The sequence below is a fragment of the Hemicordylus capensis genome, chromosome 2, assembly GCF_027244095.1.
Source record: "Hemicordylus capensis ecotype Gifberg chromosome 2, rHemCap1.1.pri, whole genome shotgun sequence".
Taxonomy (NCBI): Eukaryota; Metazoa; Chordata; class Lepidosauria; order Squamata; family Cordylidae; genus Hemicordylus; species Hemicordylus capensis.
Window position 1 is genome coordinate 185536712 of NC_069658.1, and position 24879 is coordinate 185561590.

The 24879-nt window shown below is 46.5% G+C and overlaps 1 protein-coding gene across 3 annotated transcripts in view; it reads left to right on the forward strand.

The window, feature by feature from the left end:
• PLXNA3 (plexin A3) overlaps nt 1–24287 on the forward strand; it is a 100705-nt gene extending 76418 nt beyond the window's left edge. For all 3 annotated transcript variants that reach the window (XM_053300322.1, XM_053300323.1, XM_053300324.1), the window contains 13 exons: nt 349–583; nt 1376–1518; nt 1886–2142; nt 6924–6990; nt 7198–7344; nt 8809–8968; nt 9132–9235; nt 11066–11162; nt 12874–13067; nt 15803–15972; nt 17006–17218; nt 22323–22473; nt 23325–24287. In XM_053300322.1, the coding sequence (XP_053156297.1) occupies nt 349–583; nt 1376–1518; nt 1886–2142; nt 6924–6990; nt 7198–7344; nt 8809–8968; nt 9132–9235; nt 11066–11162; nt 12874–13067; nt 15803–15972; nt 17006–17218; nt 22323–22473; nt 23325–23420 (2034 nt within the window). In that variant the 3' untranslated portion in view covers nt 23421–24287. The remainder of the gene's footprint in view (nt 1–348; nt 584–1375; nt 1519–1885; nt 2143–6923; nt 6991–7197; nt 7345–8808; nt 8969–9131; nt 9236–11065; nt 11163–12873; nt 13068–15802; nt 15973–17005; nt 17219–22322; nt 22474–23324) is intronic.
• The last annotated feature ends 592 nt before the right edge of the window (nt 24288–24879 follow it).

A 24879-nucleotide genomic window follows, 5' to 3' on the forward strand; every position in this document is an offset into this window, starting at 1 on the left:
GCTCTTAAGTGTATTGTGGTGAATTAATCTCCTGCTCTTCTCTGAAGAGATCTGTGGTCTTGTGGCAGGAAGCATGAATTGTTCCCTTTGCTAAGCAGAGTGTGAATGGGAGACTGCATGTGTGAACACTGTAAGATATTCCCCTCAGGGGATAGGGCCGCTCTGGGAAGAGCACCTGCATGATTGTATGCAGAAGGTTCCAAGTTCCCTCCCTGGCATCTCCAGATAGGGCTAGGAGAGAATCCTGCCTGCAACCTTGGAGAGGCTGCTGCCAGTCTGTGTAGACAATATTGCTAGACGGACCAATGGTCTGACTCAGTATAAGGCAGCTTCCTGTGTTCCTTGCAGATCCTTGTGGGAGGCCTGTCTTTCTCGCCTGGGACCCTACACATCTACCCTGAGGCAGCCCTGCCTTTGCCAGCTCTTGTTGGGTTAGGTGCAGGAGGAAGCCTGCTTCTGGGGGCTATCATTGGGGTGCTGGTGGCCTATAAGCGGAAGACACGAGATGCTGACCGCACCCTGAAACGCCTGCAGCTGCAGATGGACAACTTGGAATCTCGTGTGGCCCTGGAGTGCAAGGAAGGTACTGTGGGAGTGGGGAATGCAGGCAAGGCACAGAAGTCTGTGGAGAATGATGGGAGGGATAGGCAGGGACGTACTCTGGAGCTGGCACCTGTTTCTTTGATGCTCTAGTGTCTCCTCTGGCATTTCCTCTTTGGACCATTGAAAGCAGTTGTGATGTTGGCATGGGAGCAGCCCTTGGGAGTAAAGTTGCTCCCTTTGATGCTTCCCTGCAGTGTCCAACTGGAAGTGCAGGCAGAAATGTATATCGAGTCTCATTCCCAGAGTGTGGAATAGCTTCATTTGGATAGAAAAGCCATGCAGCCATTTTCCAAGACAGACACCACACTTTACAAAACAAATAGCCTATGAAGGCCAGAGTCTCCTCTAGCACCGAGGCAGCTTGAGGAGTTAGGTATCTGACTTGGTTACAATTATGCCTTGAATTATAGAACATTATATCTAACAAGAAAAGTGGTAGCTTCTTGGGAATCCTTCTATCAGGCTTCCTGATAGGAGGAAGCTGTGTCTGGCCAAAGCTTCACAGCACATCTGCCATGTGTATGCATGACATGTGTGCACAGTGTTTAGATATGATGCTCTGCGTGCAGATTCAGTGCCAGTTCCTACATGGGATTGTTTTGTTTTTTCTCATGTGAAGTGGACTTTTTTGCAAGGCATGTGGGTGTTGAATGTCTTGGCTCCCTCAGGCATCCAGAGCCTACAGGGGGTGGGAGGGTGTGTGCGGGCACAGTGGAGAGGATCACTCACTGCACACACCCCAGCACTCTTGACAATCTCCCACCTTCTCCAGCTTTTGCCGAGCTCCAGACAGACATTAATGAGCTGACGAACAACATGGATGGAGTGAAGATTCCCTTCCTGGACTATCGGACATACGCAAGGCGTGTGCTGTTCCCAGGTGTGGATGAGCACCCGGCACTGCAGGAGACCAGTGTGAGTGCAAGGGAAGGGGGAAAGGACTTAGAGGAGATCTTTGTCTTACTCTTGGGAGAAAGAGAAGATACTCTGGGAGACTTTGAAATTGGATTGTGGAGGAACAGCTAGGTCCTGGGGTTTTGGCACGTTAAGGTCTTCTTTCTTCTAGATCTTGGGCATCACACACACTCTTTGGTACCTACCCTGTGCAGATGCTTGATCCTGAACTTCTTACTGGGGCTCAGATCCTGATGTGGGCAACATTTGTAAAACCTCAGGGACGTAATACTCCCTGTAAGACTATGGAGAGAGTTTTGCCTTTGGGAACACTGACAGAGTTTGCTGCAAGGTTTGCTAACAGGGTTTCTGTTCTCTGTCTGTACAGACTCCACCCAGCACAGAGAAGGGCCTCCGTCTCTTTGGGCAGCTGCTACACACACGACCCTTCCTGCTGACCTTCATCCACACCCTGGAGGGCCAGCGTGGTTTCTCCATGAGGGACCGAGGTGCTGTGGCCTCTCTAACTATGGTGGCCCTGCAGGGCAGGCTTGACTATGCTACTGGAGTACTCAAGCAGTTGCTGGCTGACCTCATTGAGAAGAACCTGCAGAACCGTGCCCATCCCAAGCTGTTGCTCCGCCGGTGAGAGCTCCCCCCCTACACACACAAACACACATCTGCCATTTTAGCACTTGCTGTGTTGGTGCCAAATGTTGGCAGGGTCTGCAGGACCAGAGGTGGCATAGCACAGGACAGAAGATAGGATAATGTTGTCCTAGTCTTCGAAAAGGTGGAAACTGCAGGCTAGTCAGTCTGACTGACTGGCCTGAGACCTAGGGAGATACTAGAACAAATTATAAAGGAGCATTAGAGAGCAGGAGAAGCCAGCATAGATTTGTCTAGAATAAATCCTGCCAGTCTAATCTTCCTTTTGATTTGGTTACTAGTTTAGTGGATTGGGGAAATGTGGGCATAATGTACCTTGATTTCAGCAAAGCATTTGACAAAGTTCCCCAGGATAATTGGGTTAGCAACTGGTCAAATGCAAGCTGGATGATATAATGACTCAATTAGATGGATAAACAACTGGTTTGAAAACTGTTGTCAAAGAGTATTCATTGATGCCTCCTTCATTGATGGAGGGAGGTTTTGAGGAGTTACCACAAGGGCTCTGTCCTGGGCCTGAAATGCTCACATTTCTATCCGTGACTTAGATAAAGGGTGGAAGGAGTCCTCATCAGGTCTGCAGATGACACAAAACCAAGAGGGATAACCTAACATCTCACGGAAGACAGGAATAAAATTTAAAGTGACCTTGACAGAATGGAGAACTGCCTTGAAACTACCAAAATTTAATTCTACTAAGTCAAAGGGAAAGTTCTGCACTTAGGCAAAAACAATCAAGATGCCTGAGTTGTGTTAATACTCTTGTGCACTCAGGACCGTCCTTAGGGCAGGGCGACCAGGGCAATTGCCCCGAGCCCCACACTGGCATAGGCCTTGCTCTGTGCACACTGCAGTGCACCCTGCCCTCCTCTCTCCCCCAGTCCCAGCCACTTATCTTTCCCTGCAGCCCATCTGGAGCCGATCTTTTGTGTCTGTGTGCAGCTTGAAAGGCTCCCTGGCAAACTGCTAGAGCTCTTTCTCTCTGGCCTCTCAGTTGTTTGGCGGGTGGGCGGGGCTTCCAGAGAGGCCTTCATGCAGGCCTTCCTGAAGCTCAGGAAAGAAGCATGCAAGCAGGCAGTGTCCAGCACCAGAGCTCTCTGCAGACCCTCTGCCCAGCCCAGCCCAGCCTTAGTAATGGAGGTATGATGTGATTTCCTTTTTGTGGTTCTCTCCTCCCCTCCCTTGAATATTTAGGGATTGGCTTGCCCATAGGGCTTTGGTATTGAGCAGAGATGTAGGGCAGGGTGGGTGGAATATGTATATTTAAATTGAAGTGGATTGGACAAATCGTTGGTTTTTAATTTTTTTCTTTAATTTAAAAAGTCCATCCAAAAAGTTCTATAAGTGGCTTGCTTCATGGCAGAAAATTACAAAAATGTATGGAACTGAAGCCCTCCTTAGACCATCATTCCACCCCCATATGTAAGAATCTGCCCTTCATAAAAAAGGGTAAAATGCCCCCCTTTCTGCCCCAGCCTTTAGATCACCTGTCCTGGAATGACTTAGCATAGGGCTTTGATGTATGAGATGAGGAATATGTATATTTAAATCGAAGTGGATTGGACAAATTGTTGGTTTAAAAAAAACAACCCCTTCCAAAAAACCCTATAAGTGGCTTGTTTCATGGCAGAAAATGACAAAATCTTCTGGAACAAATAATATATAATGTGTTTGTTTATGAATGCATGATGCTTAAGTTGATTTGCAACCCAGAAGGTCTGAGAACTGTGAAGCATGTGTTGTGCTTTTTATTTTTATTTCTTTAGAAATGCATTATATGTCCAAGTTGGTTGGACATGTCCAAAAACCTCACTCACACTATTTACACTGTATGTCATCAATCAGTATGATTAATGATATGAAATGTTAAGGAGGCCCCACACATGCCACACTACCCATGTGTGAACCTATTCTTTGAGACCAAAATAAAGGAACTACTTGGAATCCAATTTGCAAGCATAAAATAACAAATGGATCACAGTCTAGACAGTAGCAAGACACGTTGGAGTACCTCAGAGGAGCAAACTCAGATACAAGACTTTTGAAAATAAAGAAACTTTATTGTTGTTTAGAGCAGAGACACAATGTAAACCAGGGATTCTCAACATTGGGTCCCCAGATGTTATTGGACTTCAACTGCCATAATCCCCAACCAAAGGCCACTGGGGTGGGGGATTATGGGAGTTGAAGTCCAATAACATCTGGAGACCCAGCATTGAGAATCCCTGATGTAAACATATCGTATTGGGTAACTTTGGTAATACTGGGAGTGAAGGCAGCTCCTGGGGAAGTGGAGGGTTGGGGAGAGACAGAGACCTGGTTAGCCTAGCAGCTGCCAAGGATGGAGTATGGGTATGAATTGGGGGTGGGGGGAGAAGAGTGAGAGAAATGAGCAACTTTTATACCTGAAAAGTCTGCTGTTTCATGAGTGAAGCCAAGGAAATGAGTCATGTTGGGGAGATCGAAGAGAGCTGGTGTCAGACAGGGAAAGACAACAGGTTGCCAACTTGGCACCAAGTTTCAAGGGGCACTCCATACACCAACAACCAGTAAAGATGAGTTTTGGGGTCCCAAGGCAATTGGGTATAGGGTTTAGCTCCCAGCAAGCCCATATATGGAATGGCCCAGCCTCAGCAGTTGCGTGCCAAGTTTCAGTGATTCCAAGGCAGTCAGGTCCAGTAGCAAGTTGCCTGTAGCAAGCCCACAGTGGGAATGGCCCAAGTATTGTGACTGCAGTTCCAGGACTGAGACGCAGCAGCCCATTGATACAGCTTAAGGGGAAGGGAGTCTGGGTTTACAAATAGGTGTTCAGCCGGGCGAGGCTTCAGAGTAGCACAGGGCAGACCATGCCACCACATTTCCACATAGGAAGTTGCACACTTTAAGCAAAGACTGTTTATAGCGCTTTCTTTCTGAGGCCCCCTAGGAGGGGCTGCAAAGGTGTGAAAGTTCAGGAAGCAGAGGAGATAATTGAGAATTTCTAAGGGGAAAATGCCTGGGTGGGGGAGTTGCCATTCAGATGGAGTGCCAAGACAAAAGGGTACTAGTAAGCCAAATCTAATTGACTATCTTAGAGCTTGCATTGATTGCATTTTAGAGTGCGGTTGCTCCATTTCTTAGAGCTGGTCTTTTATCTAAGAACCGATATGCTCTATATGGACATTCAGCTTTATTAAGAATTCAAAGATTCGAGGTGGGTGCTCAGCCTCTCCAGGCTGCTTGCATCTGTTCAAGTTGCATGACTCCACTGTTTTGGTCTAAATGGAGGCCTGTTTCCCTCCTGGCACCAAGCCGCCTGTCCCTGCAACAGTCTTGCTCAAGTTCAAAGCTGAAAGCCCAAGATGGAGGTGAAGCTGTCTGGTATCATCTGGTAATAATACATATGAAAAGGATCTCTGAATTGCAGTCTTTCACAAACTGAACATGAGTCAGCAATGTGGTGCGGCTGTAATAAAAAGCCTAATGTGATTTTAAGGTGCATAAACAGAATCAGAGTTTTCAAATCAAGAGAAGTAATAGTTCCACTTGATTCCATACTAGTCAGATCTCATCTGGAGTATAGCACTGCAATTTAAGGAGGATGTGGACAAACTGAAACTGGTTCAGAAGGAGGAGGAGAGAAGACTGATGTGAAAACAGCCATGCAGGAGAGGGCAAAGATTTGTTCTCTGCTGCTCTAGAAGTCAGGACTAAATCAAATGGGCTTAAGTTGCAGGAGGATAGTTTTCAGCTGAACGTCAGGGTATTTCTCCTAAAGTTCACCAATGGAACCAATTATCTAGGGGGCGAGTAGTCTCTCCTGTGCTGGAGGTCTTCAAGCAGAGGCTGGACAGCCATCCGTTGAGGATGCTCTAGCTCTGGATTTCATGCATCAAGCAGGGAGTGAATTAGATGACCTACAAGGCAGGGGTGTAGCAAGGTTGGAGTGGGCCCTGGGATAAAAATTGAAGACGGTGCCCTCCCCCTCCCACACCACCTCCCCTGTGAAGGGAAGAGCAAAGATCAAACTCTCAGCCCGCCCGCCAGCCCTTCTTCCTCAGGGGCATTTGTTTTCCCCATCCCTGTGTTCAGTTACGGCTACATTCCTGCACAAGTCCTCATCCAACTTTGGTTTTATCAAGCAGTTTGGTTTCAGGCATATTGCCAGCAACCTGGTACAAGGCATGGAGATGGGAAAGGGATGTATGATGCAAGCCTTTTTCAGGAAGGACAGAAGACTCTCAAAGCTCCCCTTGAACTACTCAGAATTACTCATTTCCACATCCTATTCCAAGGACAGCCAGAAGAACTCCTAAAGCGCACAGCAAAGGATTGGCATCTTGTTGGCACAGTGTATGCCGCCTCTGCTGTTTCTGCCTCTTCCAACAGTCCCACATTGAACTGCCATCCCGTCTTGCCATCTTCCCCAGCCCCTGCTTAACCTACACAATTGTTCCTGCGGTTTGTGCTCCCCAGAGTTTTCTATCCTTTCCGTCCGTCTTTCATGGTCCTGTACAAGGTTGCTGTGGCTTTTTCCTGCATCTCTCCTAAATGGGCCCATAATCCCTGGCAGCATCTCATACCTCAGTGTCTCTGTTACTAGTAATGCTTTTGGGACAGAGGAGGAGGAAAGGGCGAGTACACATAAGAGACCAAGGCTCCCCAGATTTATCCCGTGTTTCTCCTTCTTGCAGGATATCTTATAGCTGAATGGGTGTCAGGGACTCTTCTTCCCCCTCCAATCTCCCACATGTGAATAACTGTCCTTTCTTCCCCAGGACGGAGTCAGTTGCTGAAAAAATGTTGACTAATTGGTTTACTTTTCTGCTGCACAGGTTCCTCAAGGTGAGAATGAGTGGGAACAAGGCCTCGGGCATCGGGGTTGTAGCCTTTGCTCTGCCAGAGAATGGGATTTCTAGAGGGTTGAGGAAATTGGAACGAAGGATCCAAGATCCTTCCTGTGATTGCTGCCAAGGGTGATGGTGGTAGATGAATAGAAACAAAACCTCCAGAGTTATTCCTTGCCAAGGAGTCTGTCTCTTCATTCCCCAGGAGTGTGCTGGAGAGCCGCTGTTCATGCTTTTCTGTGCCATCAAGCAGCAGATGGAGAAGGGCCCAATAGATGCCATCACGGGCGAGGCACGCTACTCGCTGAGCGAGGACAAACTTATTCGCCAGCAGATCGATTACAAGACCTTGGTGAGCCAGAGGGGATGGGGATTGTCTCACTGCTGACTGAGGCGCTAACGTCTCATTCCTTTCCTATAAAGCCATAAAGGCAACTGGGACGGGGAGCTGTTGTTGTAGGCCACACTAGCTTGCATCTTGGTGGCTTGAAACACTCCATGCCATCTGATCTAAGCCACCTAACTTTCTAACAACTTGGGGGGCCTTATTCATGCATAAGTAATGGGATGATATACTTCAGTTCTAAATGGAATTGGCCAGGGGGAAGCAAAGCTGTGGAATGGCAGTCAAGATGCCATGGAAGCTTAGCTGGGTGAAGTACATTCAAGTTGGGGCGGGGTGAGCTTGGCATGACTGTGTTGGAGCCTGCTGGCTATATGCAGGGCAGATGCAGCTGATGGAAGTGGGGCTTAGCAAGAAAGGTTATTTGTGTTTTTAGCTGTCTGTAAGGGGAATTGGCCTTGACTTGTTTGCCATTTGGCAGGGACTAGGCATAACCTGATTTGTTTGTTTGTTTGACTTAAAGTGTTTCCATCCTGCCTTTCAGTCCCATTTAAAGGACCCTCCAGTCCAAGGTGACTTACAATAAAAGTAATATGTAACTAGCAGTGTTTCCTGTAACAGGAATTCCCAGAAGTTGTTGACTACAGCTGCCATAATCTCCAGCCAAAGACCTTTGCAGCTGAGGATGCTGGAAGTTGTAGTCAACAACTTCTAGGAACTAAGGATGTGCATGGAACCAGGCGTGGGTGGCTCAGTGGCGGGGTGTGTGTGTCTCACTTTAAGGGCGGGGGAGGGTGCACTTACTCCTTCCTCCGCTTTCCCCCCACCGGCACTCAGTATTTTTAACATCCTATGGGGCGGCAGCGTACTTCCCTGCCGCCCGGTTTGCTCCCTGGCCGGAAGTAAGTAGCTGGCGCGCACATGTGCACATCATGCTCGCACACGTCGGGCGGTCTTGCGCCACCAAGCAAGTCAGAAAGAGAAATAAAACACAAGCCAGGCAATACTAGGATAATAAAACCGCAGTAAATCATATAAGTGGTGAAATAAGTGGTTTTTCACCACTCACTTGGAAGGCCTGCAATCATTCTTCATGGAGAAGAGAGTTATACAATCTGGGTGATACTACTGAGAAGGCCCCGTGAGGTCTTCACCAGATGTACTTCTGATGATGGGGAGACGTGGAGCAAGGCCTCTGATGACGAATGCAATCTGGATTTGAAATAGCAGGGTTTTTAAAATGCAAAATGTTCATCAAGTTTACATGTGGGACCAAACCAAAAAATAGTATTCTAGAACGGAAACCATTGTGTTTGCTCAAAAATTGAAGGGGGCAGAGGGAGGAGATAATGGCCTGCCCAGACTCAAAGCACAGAAATGTCTAGCTAAGACCCCGTCTGCATGTGACTGTGGGGATGTGTGGGTTTGAAAACTACGATGAGTGAGAAGACCGCAAATGTCTCTTTCACCTAGACACTGTTCTGTACCCCGCCTGAGCCACCTGGAGGCCCTGCAGTACCCGTCAAGGTATTAAACTGTGACTCAGTGACCCAAGTAAAGGAGAAGCTTCTGGACGCTGTATACCGAGGGGTGCCCTATTCACAACGCCCACGTGCTGAGGACATGGAGCTGGGTATGACAGCAGGAACATGGGAGAAAGCATCCGGGGCTGGGAGTGTGAAGCAGATCTGGGGAACTGGAAGTGGACTTAAATTGTAGCAGCAGAAGGAAGGTGTTGGTGAGTCGGGGGGTTACAAAGCCAGCTTTCTCCTGACTGACTTCCCTGTCCATTCCAGAGTGGTGCCAGGGTAGTGGAGGCCGGATTGTCCTGCAAGATGAGGATGCCACAAGCAAAATCGAGGGAGACTGGAAACGTCTCAACACACTAGGGCACTATCAGGTAACTGCCTTCCCACCCCATTACAGGGCCAGACGTATGCCCATAAGTATGCGATGACTTGGAGAGTCCTTGCAAAGTTGGGTTGAGCTTCTGTTGTGGGTAGCTCAAAATGCAGTACCTGTTCCGTATGCTTGTATATGGGGAAAATAGGGATGTTGTCAGCTGTCAGCAGGAAGAAAAGAATGTTGTGGACACCATGGAAGATTTTGGTAGAGGGGAAGGGATGATTGTGAGCCCTTTGGGGGCAGGGATCCGTCTTATTTATTTACTTATTTCTCTGAGTAAACTGCTTTGGAAACTTTTGTTGAAAAGTGGTATATAAATATTGGTTATTGTTGTTGGATGTGATGGAGGGCTGTGCATGTGAAAGTGTGCTGGCCATAGGAAAGGAAATGGGCCTCAGATTATAGCTTACCAGAAGGCATTGTTGCCCATTTTACTATTTGGATGCTCCAGTGATTCAGTTGCAGTCTGGGGGTTATCATAATGCTCTTTGAGCATGCCAGGGCAGAGAGTTGGTGTAATGTAGTGGCTAAGATTGCGAGCCAGGAACAGGGAAGTAGCAAGGTTGGAGTGGACCCTGGGACAAGAAGTGAAGATGTGCCCCTGCCACTCCCCATCTCCCGCGATCAATCAGTCATCTTATGACGGTCCAAGACCAGCATAAGATAGTACAGTTGAGCATGATTAAAAACAGTTATGAAGCAGTATGGTCATAATAGAAATTATGAAGTCATGTTACATTAAAATTACTATAAACTATAGTTACTGCAAGATAAGTACTATAGAAAGTCTATAAAATTACTAGAAACTATTAATAATTATTGTAGGCTATAATGACTAAAAATTCTACTCTAAAGATGTAATCAAGACTATAAAATTATGCACTACTACTAAAGTTCCAATTTGATACTATAAAATCAGTACAAGTCGCCACATATGGAACCATAAAACTATGTTACTTTAAAATTATTACTCTAATATTAAAGGCTATTACATTATATGATACTTAAAAACTGTTACCCTTGAAAAAAGTGGGGGAGCTATGAGATTATTAAAATTCTAATGTACATAATGAAAAAGCGGTGACTAAAACAGAGTACATAGGGGAGGAGCGCTAGTATAGTGGCAGTTCAAAGCTGTACAGAGCTGATGCGAGGGAAGGCCTGGTCATCCTGGTCTGACGGATCTTACACGCTGCCACGCAGAACTTGGCGGTGTTAAAGTGAAGGCCGGGACTTCATCTGAAAGCAGCAACCGGGTATAGACATGGTTTGGGCGGCCAGGCTACTTGCGAAGCAGCGGAGAAACAAACTTGGCCCGGACGTCTCTATGAAAGGGGCAGAGGAGAAGTCTACATTCTGTGGCTTCGACCTCCCCAGTGTCACAGGACCCCCCGCTATTATCATTGGAGAGACAGGAGGGGGAGAATGAAAGCAAGCTGTCACTCATTTGTTGAGTCCCCTCTCTTTCATGGGCCCATGGACATTTGTCTCCCCCACCGCACTTGTTCAGTTGTAGTTAATGCCCCTGGCTGGGAAGCTCCCTGCTCAAGCCTTGCCTCAGTCATGAACATACTAGGTGGCCTTGCTCTCGGCACCAACACTACATTATGGGGCTAGTAATACTGGCCTACTTTACAGAGCTGATCTAAATATTGCTGCGATAATGTATGCAAAATGCTTTGAACATCTTGAAATGCACTGTATAAATGCTAAATATAGTCGAGGTATTAATTAGCAATGTTTGTTTTTCTTCCCTCACCCCACCCCATCTCTAACCTCATGTTTTCCTCTTCCACTCCTGCCGTCCCTGCAATTCAATATGCAGGTAACAGATGGCTCTGCAGTGGCCCTGGTTCCTAGACAGGCTTCAGGCTACAATATTGCAAGCTCCTTCACTTTCACCCACTCGCTGAGTCGCTATGGTAAGGAATGGCAAACCCTGTGAGCACACCCTAGTTTCTCTCCTCCCCAACACACATGCTTAACTACACTTGATTTTCAGCAAGGTAAAGGTTCTCTTCAGCAAGGTAACACAACACTGTGCCAAGGCAACTTTTTTTTGGTCAAATCATTTACCTCCTAGAGTTTGAGAGGATGGCTAGGCATTGTCTCTGCATGTTCTTGACAGTACATACATAAGTATGTACTCTCTCTCTCTCTCTCTCTCTCTCTCTCCACTCAGTCTGTCAAGATTCTACTGCTAGAGAGCTATTCTGCAGTCCTGTATAAATTATGCCATTTTCCCCTTTGTGCTTGCTGGTCATGGAGGGGATGGGTCAAGGAGCTGTGGCTTGCAATGTCCCCAACTACTGTGAATCTTACTCCATCACGCCTGAGATTTCACTAGCCATTGCCACACTTGTTCAAACATATCAAGCCATGAGGGTTAGAAATATGCCTTTTAAAACCATTTGAAAGCTGAGATTTTCCAGAAGCTGAATCTTGTACCCAGTCCCACATTTTGCTTTTTCCCTTTGTTAATTACAGCATACTGTCCATACAGGGTAGTATGGGATCTGGGACTGGTTTCCAGAGTCCATAGAGCTTGGTCACAGCTTTCTCCTGAATTTTTGGCTATCTTGTGATACCATCTGTCAAGGTTCCACCTTGCATCAGAGCCCTCAAAAGCTGAAGAGTAGCCTTGTGCAGATGGGACTTTGATATAGTCCAGAACAGGGGCAGATCCACCATTGAGTGGATGGGTTCAAAGAACCTGGCTGCAAGCCCTGTTCCGTGGCCCCTCCGTGCACGTGCTGTGCATGCCAGTGACAACCCTTGCACATGACGTCACGTGCGCATGGGCATGGCCCAATCGCCAGAGGGCCTGCAGGAGCCCTCCGGAGTGTATTCCCAGCCAGCGCTGGCTGGCTGGGTGTATTTATTTCCCTTTCTCTCCCTGACTGGAGGGAAAGGAAGGGAAATAAATGCAGCCAGCCAGCCAACACTGGCTGGGAATTGGCTCCAGAGGGCTCACACCAGCACTCCAGCGATTGGGGGTGTCACTGGCACACACAGCGCGCACACACGGCAGGATCACCAGGGACAGGGCAGAACCCCGGCTCTGCCTCTGGTCCAGAACCTTATGTTATGTGGAGACCGTGTCCTCTCTGATAAGTGAACTTGTGCTTAAAGAGATTTCTCTTTCGCATGTGGTGTCCTCTCTTGCACATGTTTACCGGCACAGCAGAACTGTAACTTCCAGTGGCTTGCCTCATGGTTGCTTCACCCAAGTGGCTTTTCCCTGCCACCACAGTCAGCCTTTTCAACAGAGAGCCTGCTGCCACGTCCTCAGTTCCTATCCTTGCACTTGCTCCCGGCACCACCCTGGCTTGGCTGTAATTATCACTGCTATTCTGGGCATATGGAATGTCTGTCATTTTACAGCCACTCCCATTTTGTGGTTCTGTGGGTGAAGAGGAACGGGTGGAATGCCTTCTGCTTGGCCTGGGGAAGGGGTGGTTCTCATATTACCAGGGCTTGGTTGGGTTCAAGCAGTTAAGACCCTTGTAGACTGAATACATCCAGCCTCATCTTCAGGTGAGGAAAATGATCCTGTGGTAGAACCCAGAATGGAAAGAGGCACATAGAATGTGATGTGAGCAAGCTCAGCATTGTTTGTCCCCCCACTTTTAGAGAGTTTGCTGCGCACCTCCAGCAGCCCAGAGAGCTTGCGCTCACGAGCCCCCATCCTCACGCCCGACCAAGATTCAGGCACCCGCCTCTGGCATCTGGTCAAGAACCACGAGCATCTTGGAGACCCCAAGGAAGGAGAACGGGGAAGCAAGATGGTGTCCGAGATCTACCTCACCCGTCTCCTTGCCACCAAGGTATAGCAGGAAGAGAACTAAACCATAAGAGTTGGGAGATGAACTGGCCTTAAACCTCTGCTGAAGGAAAACAGGATGTTTTCTACCTAATCAATCCATGGCAAATGTCTTTCCTCAGCAACTTTCCGAAAAAGAGGTCATCCCACTTGCCTTAATTACAGCAGGTCCTAATATAGCGTTTTCCTGAAAGTTTAACCCAGGGCTGCACAACTTCAACTCTCCTGCAGATTTTGGACTACAGGCCCCATCATCCCTGACTACTGGCTACTGTGACTGAGGATGATGTGAGTTGTAGTCCAAAAACAACTGGAGGGCTGAAGTTGTGCAACCCTGGGTTAACCTAAACGTGCCTGCCTGGTTGGTTGGTTGGTTGGTTGGTTGGCTGGCTGGCTGGCTGGCTTATTTAAAAGATTTATATGTTGCTATCCTCCATATATGAATTCATAATGGCTTACAGCAAAATTCGTTTTAAAAAGACAATAAAGCACTAGCTCTTTGTGCTTGTCTTATCCACAGTGGACAAGGAAAACTATTATCTCTAATATATTTTTAAGTATTGGGGATTCTCATCCTATTCTCCCTAGTCCCCTCCATCTTTTAGATAATTTAGATTAAACATATTCATATATTTTCAACTTTTCCTCATATATTTGTCCGTTTGGGGCATTTATATATTGCTTTTCAAGTGAATCATAAAGTAGTTGACATAAAAGCATTAAAACAAGAAACAGAATTAAAGAGCTATGCAACAAAACAGTAAGGACAAGCAATAGAAACACTAGCTAGATCTTTTCATTTTGCAATCATAAATCAGCTTGTCTGGTAGGCTATTTTGTCCCCTCTCTCCTCCTGTTGGAACAAGATGGTCCTTGGGTAATAGCAACTGGGGAGGAAGGAGTTGCCAAAGAAACTTTAGAATTGGTATCTTTAAATGCTTTGTCAAGTCTGCAACTCTGGCCCTCAGTAAACCCTCCTGGAGATACGTTTGCCCAACCCTCTCCTTTGTGTCTGTTGTAGCATAGTCAGTCCTTCATGTTGGTGGTCTGAACATCTCTCTCCTAGGGAGGAGATGCTTTGACCGCATCCTGTCTGGGTTGCAGGAACATGATCATTGGTTCCTCTGACCTGGGACCTGTGGCTAGCATGTCCCATCTTTCCTGCACCTGCCAGTTGGCATCTAAATACAGTTCAGATACTTTATGGGCGTAACTGAAATGCCACTGTTGCCAAAACATCTGGCAGAGTCAGAGCCATTAGTTATTTGCTGGTGAGGAAGGAATGTAGAGAAGGTGTCGCCTGGGATCTGAATCATGTGTTCAGTCGCTAACCACTATTGATCCAGCCATGTTATTGTTAACCGATATTTGGTTATAATATTCAGTAGTATTGGGGCGATGCTGGTGTAGTGTGGTGGCTAAGTATGAACTGTAAACCAGAATGTCCTCCGTTCAAATCTTGCTTCTGCTATGTACCTGCTGGGCAAGCAAGCTGCTATTCACTCATCTCTAATATGGGGATATTACCACCTGACAGCATGGCTGTAAGGATGACAGATAGATGTAAAATGTAAAGCAATATGTAAATGCTGATGGAATATGAATATGATGAATATTTATATTATTAGCACTTACTCTATAAATGCTGATAATAGTGCTAATGCTAATGTACTATAGCTTTTGAAACCCAAAACACGATACAACTGCTAATAATACCACTACTACTCCTGCTAATAATATTACACCTATGCAGTTGTGTCCAGATTCTCTTTTACATTGGCACCCAGTGTCTTCTCACTTTATAAACACAATTGTCTTGTGTGGGCTCTCAAACCTATTTTAAGGCATGTCTATGTTACAAATTTAAATTGGTGCCATGCTGACTTAACTGGCAGGGCTCCTTTACCAATCACTCTGAGAACTATAGCTCTGCAAAGGCGGGAAGGCTTCTCTGAAGGGAACTCCAGCATCCTCCGTGTGTTTCTAAACTGAACTATCGGCATTTCCAAAACAGTTCCCTTGGTTCCCTGGGGGAAAACAGCAGCCATTACATTAATGCAAAACTGACTTATATTCAAGTGCAGAACTGCCCTTAATTTAGATTGTCGTTTGGTTTTATAGTCACAAATGAGGAGTGGAGAGAGTTGAGCAATGGGGGTATTTCAGAAGGTGTGTAGTGAGGGTCCAGTATGTCAGAGGGGAAAGATGAATAGCTCCCATTTGGACATCTGGCAGGCAATAGGGAGTCGCAGGGGGAGGTACATGAGTGAAAGTCACTCTGACTTCCTGATGATTGGAAGACTTGCTATGACATTCTCTGTCTCTAAATATTTAGAAGAAATTGCCAAAGTGTGTGTGTTTCTCCATGGTAATGAGGACTAGATTTGTGTTTGTGGTTTTAATCTTCTGATGGAGATTTTCAGGATTCTGAAGGAACTACCAGATTCTAACCTCTGTGGCACAATCACAGCTATGTACATTCCTAGCCTCCTTGAATCAGAGTCTGGTTTTTGCCTGCTGGTTATTCCGACCCCCCCGCAAAAAAACTTGGGGGAGATGTTGGTATTAGATACCGCTGCCCATAGTTCTTGCCTGCCTGCCTCATTCCATTTAATGCTGGATAAGTGTTTGGTTTGGTACACTGTAGCAGTGGAAATAGAGTTAGGAGAGATCCTCCTCCTCAATTCCAGATTTAGCAGTTCTCAGATGCATCTTGCAGAAACTCTTCTCCTTCTCCAGGGCACGCTGCAGAAGTTTGTAGACGACCTGTTTGAGACTGTGTTCAGTACAGCACACCGGGCCAGTGCTCTTCCCCTGCCCATCAAGTACATGTTTGACTTCCTGGATGAACAGGCAGAACGGAGGCAGATTGGAGACCCTGATGTTCGACACACCTGGAAAAGCAACTGGTGAGATTTCTGGCTTTAGATTTCTTGTCCACAGGTCAGTACCCTCAAGCACCAGTCGCCGGTTGGCAGCTTGTGAGCCAAGCCTGACTGCAGGTCACTGATAGCTGGCCTACTATGCATCTGTGCTGAAGCAGATAAAGAAGAAGCCTTTTAGCCCTAGCCAACCTCTGCACAGCTGCCGGGTGGGCTGTGTATGTTCCTTGCAATCTCCCCCTTCTCTCAGAGCATGCCCATCTGGGACTTTTGACCTCTGCCAATTATAAGTATGTTGGCATCAGCAAATGAATAAAGAGGACTGAAAAAGACTTGGCATCTCCATATCAGCCTTCAGCTGAGCCAACCTACTTGCCATCCATTGTCCTACACTGTCCAAATTTTATTTATTTATTTATTACATTTTTATCCCGCTCTTCCTCCAAGGAGCCCAGAGCGGTGTACTACATACTTAAGTTTCTCCTCACAACCACCCTGTGAAGTAGGTTAGGCTGAGAGAGAAGTGACTGGCCAAGAGTCACCCAGGAAGTCTCATGGCTGAATGGGGACTTGAACTCGGGTCTCCCCGGTCCTAGTCCAGCACTCTAACCACTACACCACGCTGGCCCTCTCAGATTCTCTTTGGGAAGAAAGTTGAGCCCCAAGTGCCCGCTCTTCATGTAATCTCAAGGACTTTGCCAACTCGTGCCCCATTCCAGAGATGGAGGGAAGACCATGTTGGCTCTCAACAACTGGATTTTACCTCTCTGGGGCACAATAATTTAAAAAAGAAGTACTGTTTTCAGGAAATAAGACTTAATTCCAAGTCACACCTCTCTATGGAATTCCTTGCACAGTCTTTGATCTCTGGTGTGTTCATCTGTTTTGTACTCGTGTTTCCCAGGATATCCCAAAACAAAATGTGAAAATTAAACTGCAACCTCTTTATTTCCTTGTATGTCCCCTCTGCCTCCCATCCTAGTCTAGCCCTTTGGCCTTGGTGTGAGGAAATGTCTTCCAAAGTCACTTTCACACACATCTTGCCTCTTCTCCTTTCCAGCCTACCCTTGCGGTTTTGGGTGAATGTCATCAAGAACCCACAGTTTGTCTTCGATATCCATAAGAGCAGCATCACAGATGCCTGCCTCTCCGTTGTGGCCCAGACATTCATGGACTCATGCTCCACCTCTGAACACCGCCTAGGCAAAGACTCCCCTTCAACAAAGCTGCTCTATGCCAAGGACATTCCTGTCTATAAAGGCTGGGTGGAGAGGTGAGCTGTTGAAGCCGGTTGTGAAGGGGAGGTAGAATGGATGTTGCCTCTGGGGTTGGCTTCCTGCCCTCCCGCCCTGCCCCCTGGGTAGCGGGACTTTTAGCAAATTGCATCCATAACATCTTGCTGTACACAGGCAACAAGATTCTGCTGTCTGACTCTTAGGAACATAAAAAGATTCCTGATGCCAAATCCGATTTTGGTCCACCTAGCTCAGGACTGCCTCCTGTAACTGGCAGTGGCCCTGTGGGGTTTTCAGACAGGGCCTTTCCCAGCCCCTACCTGGTCCCTTGTGCATGCAAAGCAGCTGCTCCACCACTGAGCTACAGCCCCCTCATCCCCCTGCTCCCTCCCCCCACCCCCAAGAATGCTTGGGTGGGAGTTTCTCCTCCAGCTGCTTAAAATATGGAGAAAGGCAGGAGGCTCCCTTCCAGCAGTGTTTGGGTCAGCTGACCAGAGGATTGAGGGCGGGGTCACTGTGGCTGCTCTTTGCAGCTTGCCAAGGGGCGGAGCCACCACTGCTGCTGCGCCATGCTTCATGCAGGTTGGTTGTCTTGAAGCAGCAGGTCCTCATTTGATTCGGCGGTTGCTGATCTCCCCCCAACCAGGCGCAGGCAGCTTCTCTTGAAGGAAATGAAGAACTGTTGCTCCAAGAAGATAGCTGCAGCTCCTGACAAGAAGAGACTGGTGTGGGACAGTGACAGTAGCTCTTCCGCTCTCTCAGAGCATAGAGATAATCTAGCTTCTCTGGCTGTGGTTGACTGTTCTACACACTGGTGGGAGGAAGAAACCCCCTCCCTGCCTCAGATTTCCCAGCAGCCACATGAACATATGAAGGTGTCTCCCTTGGTCCATCGAGCCCCCGTTTGGTCTGCTCTCACTGGCAGTGGCTGTCCAAGGCCACAGACAGAACAACTCTTACCCACCAGCCCTGCTGCCTGAATTCCTTCCACGGAAGGTGCCAGGGATTAAAGCAGGGATCCTCTGCATGCCAAGCCTGCGCTGTGCCCCTCCCCAGCCCGAGGATGACCTCTGTCCATATATTGGCTCAGGGTGTGAAATAAGACCAATTCTGACTGTTGAGGATCTCTCTGTCCAGAAATTATGGCAAAAGCATGTATCCACATAAGCCATGAGGAATCGAAGACTGCAAGGTTGAGATCGTTTATTCAGCATGAAAAAACTGGAACTTGCAATTATAGCTTTCACTGGGGAAAAGAGGGGCGGCGGAGGGGGGGGACCCGCAAGAAGCATACACATATCTTCTCTGTGTAAACCACCCTGAGTCATTTTTGGAAGGGCGGTATAGAAATTGAAATAATAATAATAATAATAATAATAATAATAATAATAATAATAATAATAATAATAATAATAATAAAATTAATAGAGGCACAAAAGACCAGCTGCTGATTGACAAAATGATTTTAGAAAACTGCAAGAGAAGAAGAACCAATCTAAGTGTTGCATGGATTGACTACAAGAAAGCCTTCGATTCATTGCCTCACACATGGATACTAAAATGTTTAGAAACAACTGGTGTCAGCAAAAACATTCAGATATTTATTTAAAAAGCAATGAGCATGTGGAGTACACAGTTAACAATCAATGGCGAGGCACTTGGACAGGTTAGCATTAGAAGAGGCATTTTCCAAGGGGACTCACTATCCCCTCTATTGTTTGTAATCGCCATGACCCCACTTTCACAAATACTAAACAAAACAGGCCTCGGATACCAAACATCTAAAACATCAAGTAAAATCAACCATCTGCTGTACATGGACGATCTGAAGTTGTATGGAAAGTCCCAGTCAGAAATCGAATCACTGCTAAACACTGTCCGTATATTCAGTAGCGATATAGCAATGGAGTTTGGACTAGACAAGTGTGCTGCATTAATAATGAACAGAGGAAAAATAAGAAAAACAGAAGGAATAGAACTGCCCAATGGAAGCAAGATCAAGAACCTGGAAGAGAAAGTTAGTTAGTTATAAGTTTATTCGGTCATTGACCAGCAAACATTTACAATAAAGCAGTACGTATTTTACAAATAATATAACAAAACTTGGCCATAACAGAAATAATATCAGTGTCCTCATTAATTAAAAGATAATTTAAATAAAATTCATCAGACCGGCCAGGCAAATTGTCTAACATAGGAGATAAAAGTCTTAAACGGGGTTCCCTATAAAAATCACAATAAAGAATAACGTGCGAGGTGGATTCTATAACCCCTTTTCCACATGGGCAAAGACGTAAAAATAGGGGAACTCCCTTGAACCTGCCATCCAATACTGCTGTAGGAAGAACATTTAAACGTGCTAAAGTGAGGGCTCGTCTAAATTTAGGGACAAGCACCACATCAAAATATTTAGCTGGTTTAAGATTAATAGCTTGACTCCCTAAGTATAAGCCCTGCTTGAGCCATGCACCTTCTTGTTGAACTTCTATATCCAGGACACGTTGCTTAACTAACTTCCTGGCTTGCTCAATTCCTACAGTATGCAAATCCTCTATGGAGAGGCCAAAAGAGGAAAATTTGCTCAACACAGCTTGTTTCCAGCTTGAATTAAAACCATCATTCATAGCCAAAGAGGCTAAACCCGCCTGTCCAACACTCATTTTTAACCAAAATCGAAAGATACAGCACCAGTATAAGGATTCCACCCTAATAAGACCAACTTCCCTTCTGATGACAGCATTCGGAGCACAACATGGAACCTGCAAAATGGATCTAATAAACTTAGTCTGGATAGCCTCCAGTAAGGCAAAATTACTTGAGAAAGAACATTACAAATACTTGGGCATTCTACAGGGTGATAACATTGCACACACTGAAGTTAAAAGAAAAATTGGAAGTGAATACATCAGGAGAGTTAGAAAAATCCTCAAGTCCAAACTCAATGGCGGGAACACCATACAAGCCATAAACACCTGGGCTATACCTGTTATCAGATACACTGCAGGAATAATAGACTGGACCCAGGCAGAGCTAGAGACGCTAGATCATAAGACCAGGAAAATCATGACCATCAATCATGCTCTGCACCCCCGCAGTGATGTAGATAGGCTCTACCTCCCTCGCAGCTCAGGTGGAAGAGGAATGCTGCAAGTCCATCAAACAGTAGAGGAGGAGAAAAGAGGCCTTGCAGAATATATCAAGGACAGTGAAGAAGATGCACTTCAGATGGTCAATAACACGAAACTATTCAACACCAATGAAACAAAGCAGGCCTACAAGAAAGAACAAGTCAAGAACCGAGCAGAAAAATGGAGAAATAAGCCCCTGCATGGTCAATATTTGCACAATATAAGTGGAAAATCAGACATCACCAAAACCTGGCAATGGCTTAAGAATGGCAACTTGAAGAAAGAAACAGAGGGTTTAATACTGGCTGCACAATAACAGGCACTAAGAACAAATGCAATAAGAGCAAAAGTCGAAAAATCCACAACAAACAGCAAGTGCCGCCTTTGTAAAGAAGCAGATAAAACAGTGGACCACCTCATCAGCTGTTGTAAGAAGATCGCACAGACTGACTACAAACAAAGGCATGACAAGGTAGCAGGGATGATACACTGGAACATCTGCAAAAAATACAAGCTACCTGTAGCCAAAAATTGGTGGGACCATAAAATTGAAAAAGTTGAAGAAAATGAAGATGTAAAAATATTATGGGACTTCCGACTACAAACAGACAAACATCTGTCACACAATACACCAGATATCACTGTAGTCGAGAAGAAAGAAAAACAAGTCAAAATAATCGACATAGCAATACCAGGGGATAGCAGAATAGAAGAAAAAGAAATAGAAAAAATCACAAAATACAAAGATCTACAAATTGAAATTGAAAGGCTGTGGCAGAAAAAGACCCAAATAATCCCAGTGGTAATTGGCGCCCTGGGTGCAGTCCCAAAAGACCTTGAAGAGCACCTCAACACCATAGGGGCCACAGAAATCACCATCAGCCAATTACAAAAAGCAGCTTTATTGGGAACAGCCTATATTTTGCGATGATATCTATAATAACCAACAGCATTGATGATAAAATTCAGCCATCCCAGGTCCTTGGGAAGGACTCGATGTCTGAATAAAACAAACCAGTCAATAACACCTGTCTGACTGTGTAAACAAGAAATAATAATAATACCAAAATAATCCCAGTGGTAATGGTCGCCCTGGGTGCAGTTCCAAAAGACCTTGAAGAGCACCTCAACACCATACGGGCCACAGAAATCACCATCAGCCAGTTACAAAAAGCAGCTTTACTGGGAACAACCTATATTCTGCGACGATATCTATAACAATTGACAATAAAATTCTGGCATCCCAGGTCCTTGGGAAAGACTCGATGTCTGGATAAAACAAACCAGTCAATAACACCTGTCTGTGTAAACAAGAAATAATAATATAATCTTGCCCTAAGGCTTGCATGGAAAAACGTGCAATAGTGTACATAGCATTTTGCTACAGAAGCAGGAACCAGAGGAAAGATTGGGTGGTGCCTGTATAATTGGTCTGGAACTGGGACTTTGACATCACAGCCCTGTGGCTCCAGCTCCCAGTTTCTTCACCCTGACATCTGGATGTGTCCTCTACATTATATCACATCCAACCACCTCCCCTTCCCTCTGCAAGTTATGCAAACAGGACAAGTAGTTTTAATCAACATTTCTGTGCATGTCTTTTATATCATACCAGCTTTCTACTTAAAACACTCATGGTGACACACAACAAAAATCAAAATACAATCTGCCCTGGGTATATAACTTGAATGCAGTATTGTGGGGTTTTCTAGCATAGAGTTTATGCAGCCCTAGGAAAAAGTAGCTGGTTGGCTTGTTAGACTTGCATTCCACCTTTTCATTGGCTGGCTCAGGGTGGCTAAAGTGTGGGGTGGGGGGAGGAATTGCCATCACACAATGGAAAGACATCAATAAAAACTATAGCAAATAATTGTATGCAAACATGATTCTACAAGGTCAAGGGGAGAGCTGGATTTGGCCCCTCCCTCTGCTGAACTGAGAATGTTGATTGGCCAGGGTCATCTTCAATCCAGGAACATTAAGTCACTAAACAATACCCCTCCTTATTTCCCAGGTATTATCGAGACATCACCAAGATGGCTTCCATCAGTGACCAGGACATGGATGCCTACCTTGTGGAGCAGTCACGGCAGCATGCTGGTGAATTCAACACACTAGGTGCACTAGGAGAGCTTTACAGCTACGTGGGAAGGTACCGTGATGAGGTGAGGCTCCATCCCAACTTTTGCTTCTCCCTCCTCCACCCTTTTTCACATCCTTAGCTATAAATTGGACCTGAATTGTGATTCAGTCAAGAGCCTAACTTCAGCCCTGGTATAGCTGGGAGTTGTGGGGGAACAAAGTACCATGGCAAGTTGACAGCCCTGTCTGCTGGCTCTGCCCAAAGTATCCTGCGTTCGGCTCTCAGAATTCTCACACCAGCATCCTAGATCTCAATAAGTAAGGGATGGTTCGGGGCTCTGGAGAAGGTGGTATGACAAGCAGAGACCTCCACTGCTTCCCCACTTTTTTGATCTTTCACCCCATAAACCTAACCAACCTTGCATGCTAGGGGATGCAAGGCCAGAGAGAGGCGATAGCTTTTGCAGAGAACTGAAGGCAGTTTGATAGAGGAGCTGCACGTGGTGTGTACGTTAATCCCACTTCTGCCCCTTGAGAAACAGAAACCTGTCAAGACTTGATTATGTTTCAAAAGCCTGTTTGACCCCAGGCGGCAGTGGAAAGCCCTAAAGTCATGTGTGCACATGATGGGACATGAAGCTTCTTTCAAACCACTTTGAGTTCTTAAAACTATCGCCTTGGTCTCCCAGCCTGCCTCAAGGTGATGGGACAGACCCTGTAAGCCTCTCTTGTCCCCTGACCCTCGACACGCCCCAGCTTCCCTTTCCAACTTTACCAGGTGCCTCTCCATCCTCGAGCCCCCAGATCTTATTCCCTTTTTGCTCCTGGGAGTTGGAGTTGACGCAGCCCCTCCTGACCTTTTTTCACCTCTCTCTTTTCCTTCCCTGATTCCGGACCCCCGTGCTTCCAACCCCGTTGCCTGCCCGCCCACCAGATCCTGACAGCGCTGGAACGTGATGCCGCCTGCCGGAAACACAAACTGAGGCAGAAGCTTGAACAAGTCGTCACTCTCGTTTCTGGGAACAGCTGAGAGTGCTGGGGGGGGCGAGGGGGCGAAGTGTGTGTGTCGGCGGGGGGGCATGCATCCAGGATAGATGCATCGGAAAGGACTCTACCTCCAACCCTGACTTGTGGCCCCACCAAGGGTGACAGACTTGACCTTTTTAACCTCCCTGTGGGCAAGAGACCTGTGACCTTTGCCCTCCACGGCTGGAATCCTGGGGTTACAGAAAGAGGTGGTGGTGCCCCTTGCCAACTTTCAGCCCAGAAGCAATAACAAGCACCCTTTCCTCTGTATCTGACTTGGGAGGGGCAACTCAAAGTGAGCAATGGAGTTGGGGTGCAGCCAGAAAACCAACTCCCTCCCCCCTCAAGCTGGCAGCTAAATAGATATCCCTCACCCCAAATGTTTGTGGACCCCTCCCTCAATCATACAGACCACTCCCTAGTCCCCCACTCCTTGTTGGTAGCTGGTGGAATTTTGCCCTTGTTCTGTTTTTTGGTAATCATGGCGATTGGATATTTTTAATCCTTACCTGACACCCCTGCTCACCCCCACCCCACCTGTTGTGCCCTCACCGGGTGCAGTGCCTTATTCATTAATTTATTATTGCATCTCGTTAAGGTTATTGGCTGTAAATGGTTCCATTCCCTGGGTGTAGAGATTTCAGTGTAAAAAGTCCTCCATTTCCCCCTCATCCTTCGAGTCTGTGTAAATATTTGCACTGCGGCCTGGAGGGATTCAATCCCCCACTCCTACCCAAAAAGAGAGAGAAGAAAATCCCCCATCGGGGTGAAGGAAGTGGGGTGAGAGAGGTCCCTGCAGCTGCATGGGCTTTTTATTGGTTCATTTTATAATTAATTTTTCTTTTGCTAAATAAAATCCTGGAAAAACGTTCTTCTTGATGTCATGTGTGTGGGGTGTGGGCAGGGGGAGGAATGCCACAAGAGACGATTCCTGGGGAAATGGCCCTCACCCCTTACGTTCTATTTGGACACAGAGGTGGTGGTCTCTCTGTTCCTCATAGGCATTCCCTCTGCTAGAATAGTTCTTCTGACCTACTGTCAGAGGTGCACCTAGGTAATTTTGGAGCCTGCACCTAGAGGCCTTTGGAGGCCCCCCTCCCCTGCAAATTAAGGATCATCCTGCTTGGCCGAATGACCATACCACTTGGGTCAGACTAAAGAGGATTGGGGGGGGCAGGGGCTATGGAGGCCCTGGACTTCGGCCCTGAAGTCCAGGGTTAAGAGCGCCTCTGCCTACGGTTGCTGCTTCTCTTTTGTATTGCACCTAAAATTCAGGATAATCCTAGCAATTTTAATTTAGAAGAAAACCATGTTGCTTTCTTTGTGGTGTCATTTCTGGCATTCCAACAAGTCCATTTGCCTCTTGCATATGTTTCTTTCTGCTGAGGGGTTCCTGCTTTACATAGCCATCGTATTTGCTGCCTATCCTGCAGCAAATATACAACTTGTGTATGAAGACACAC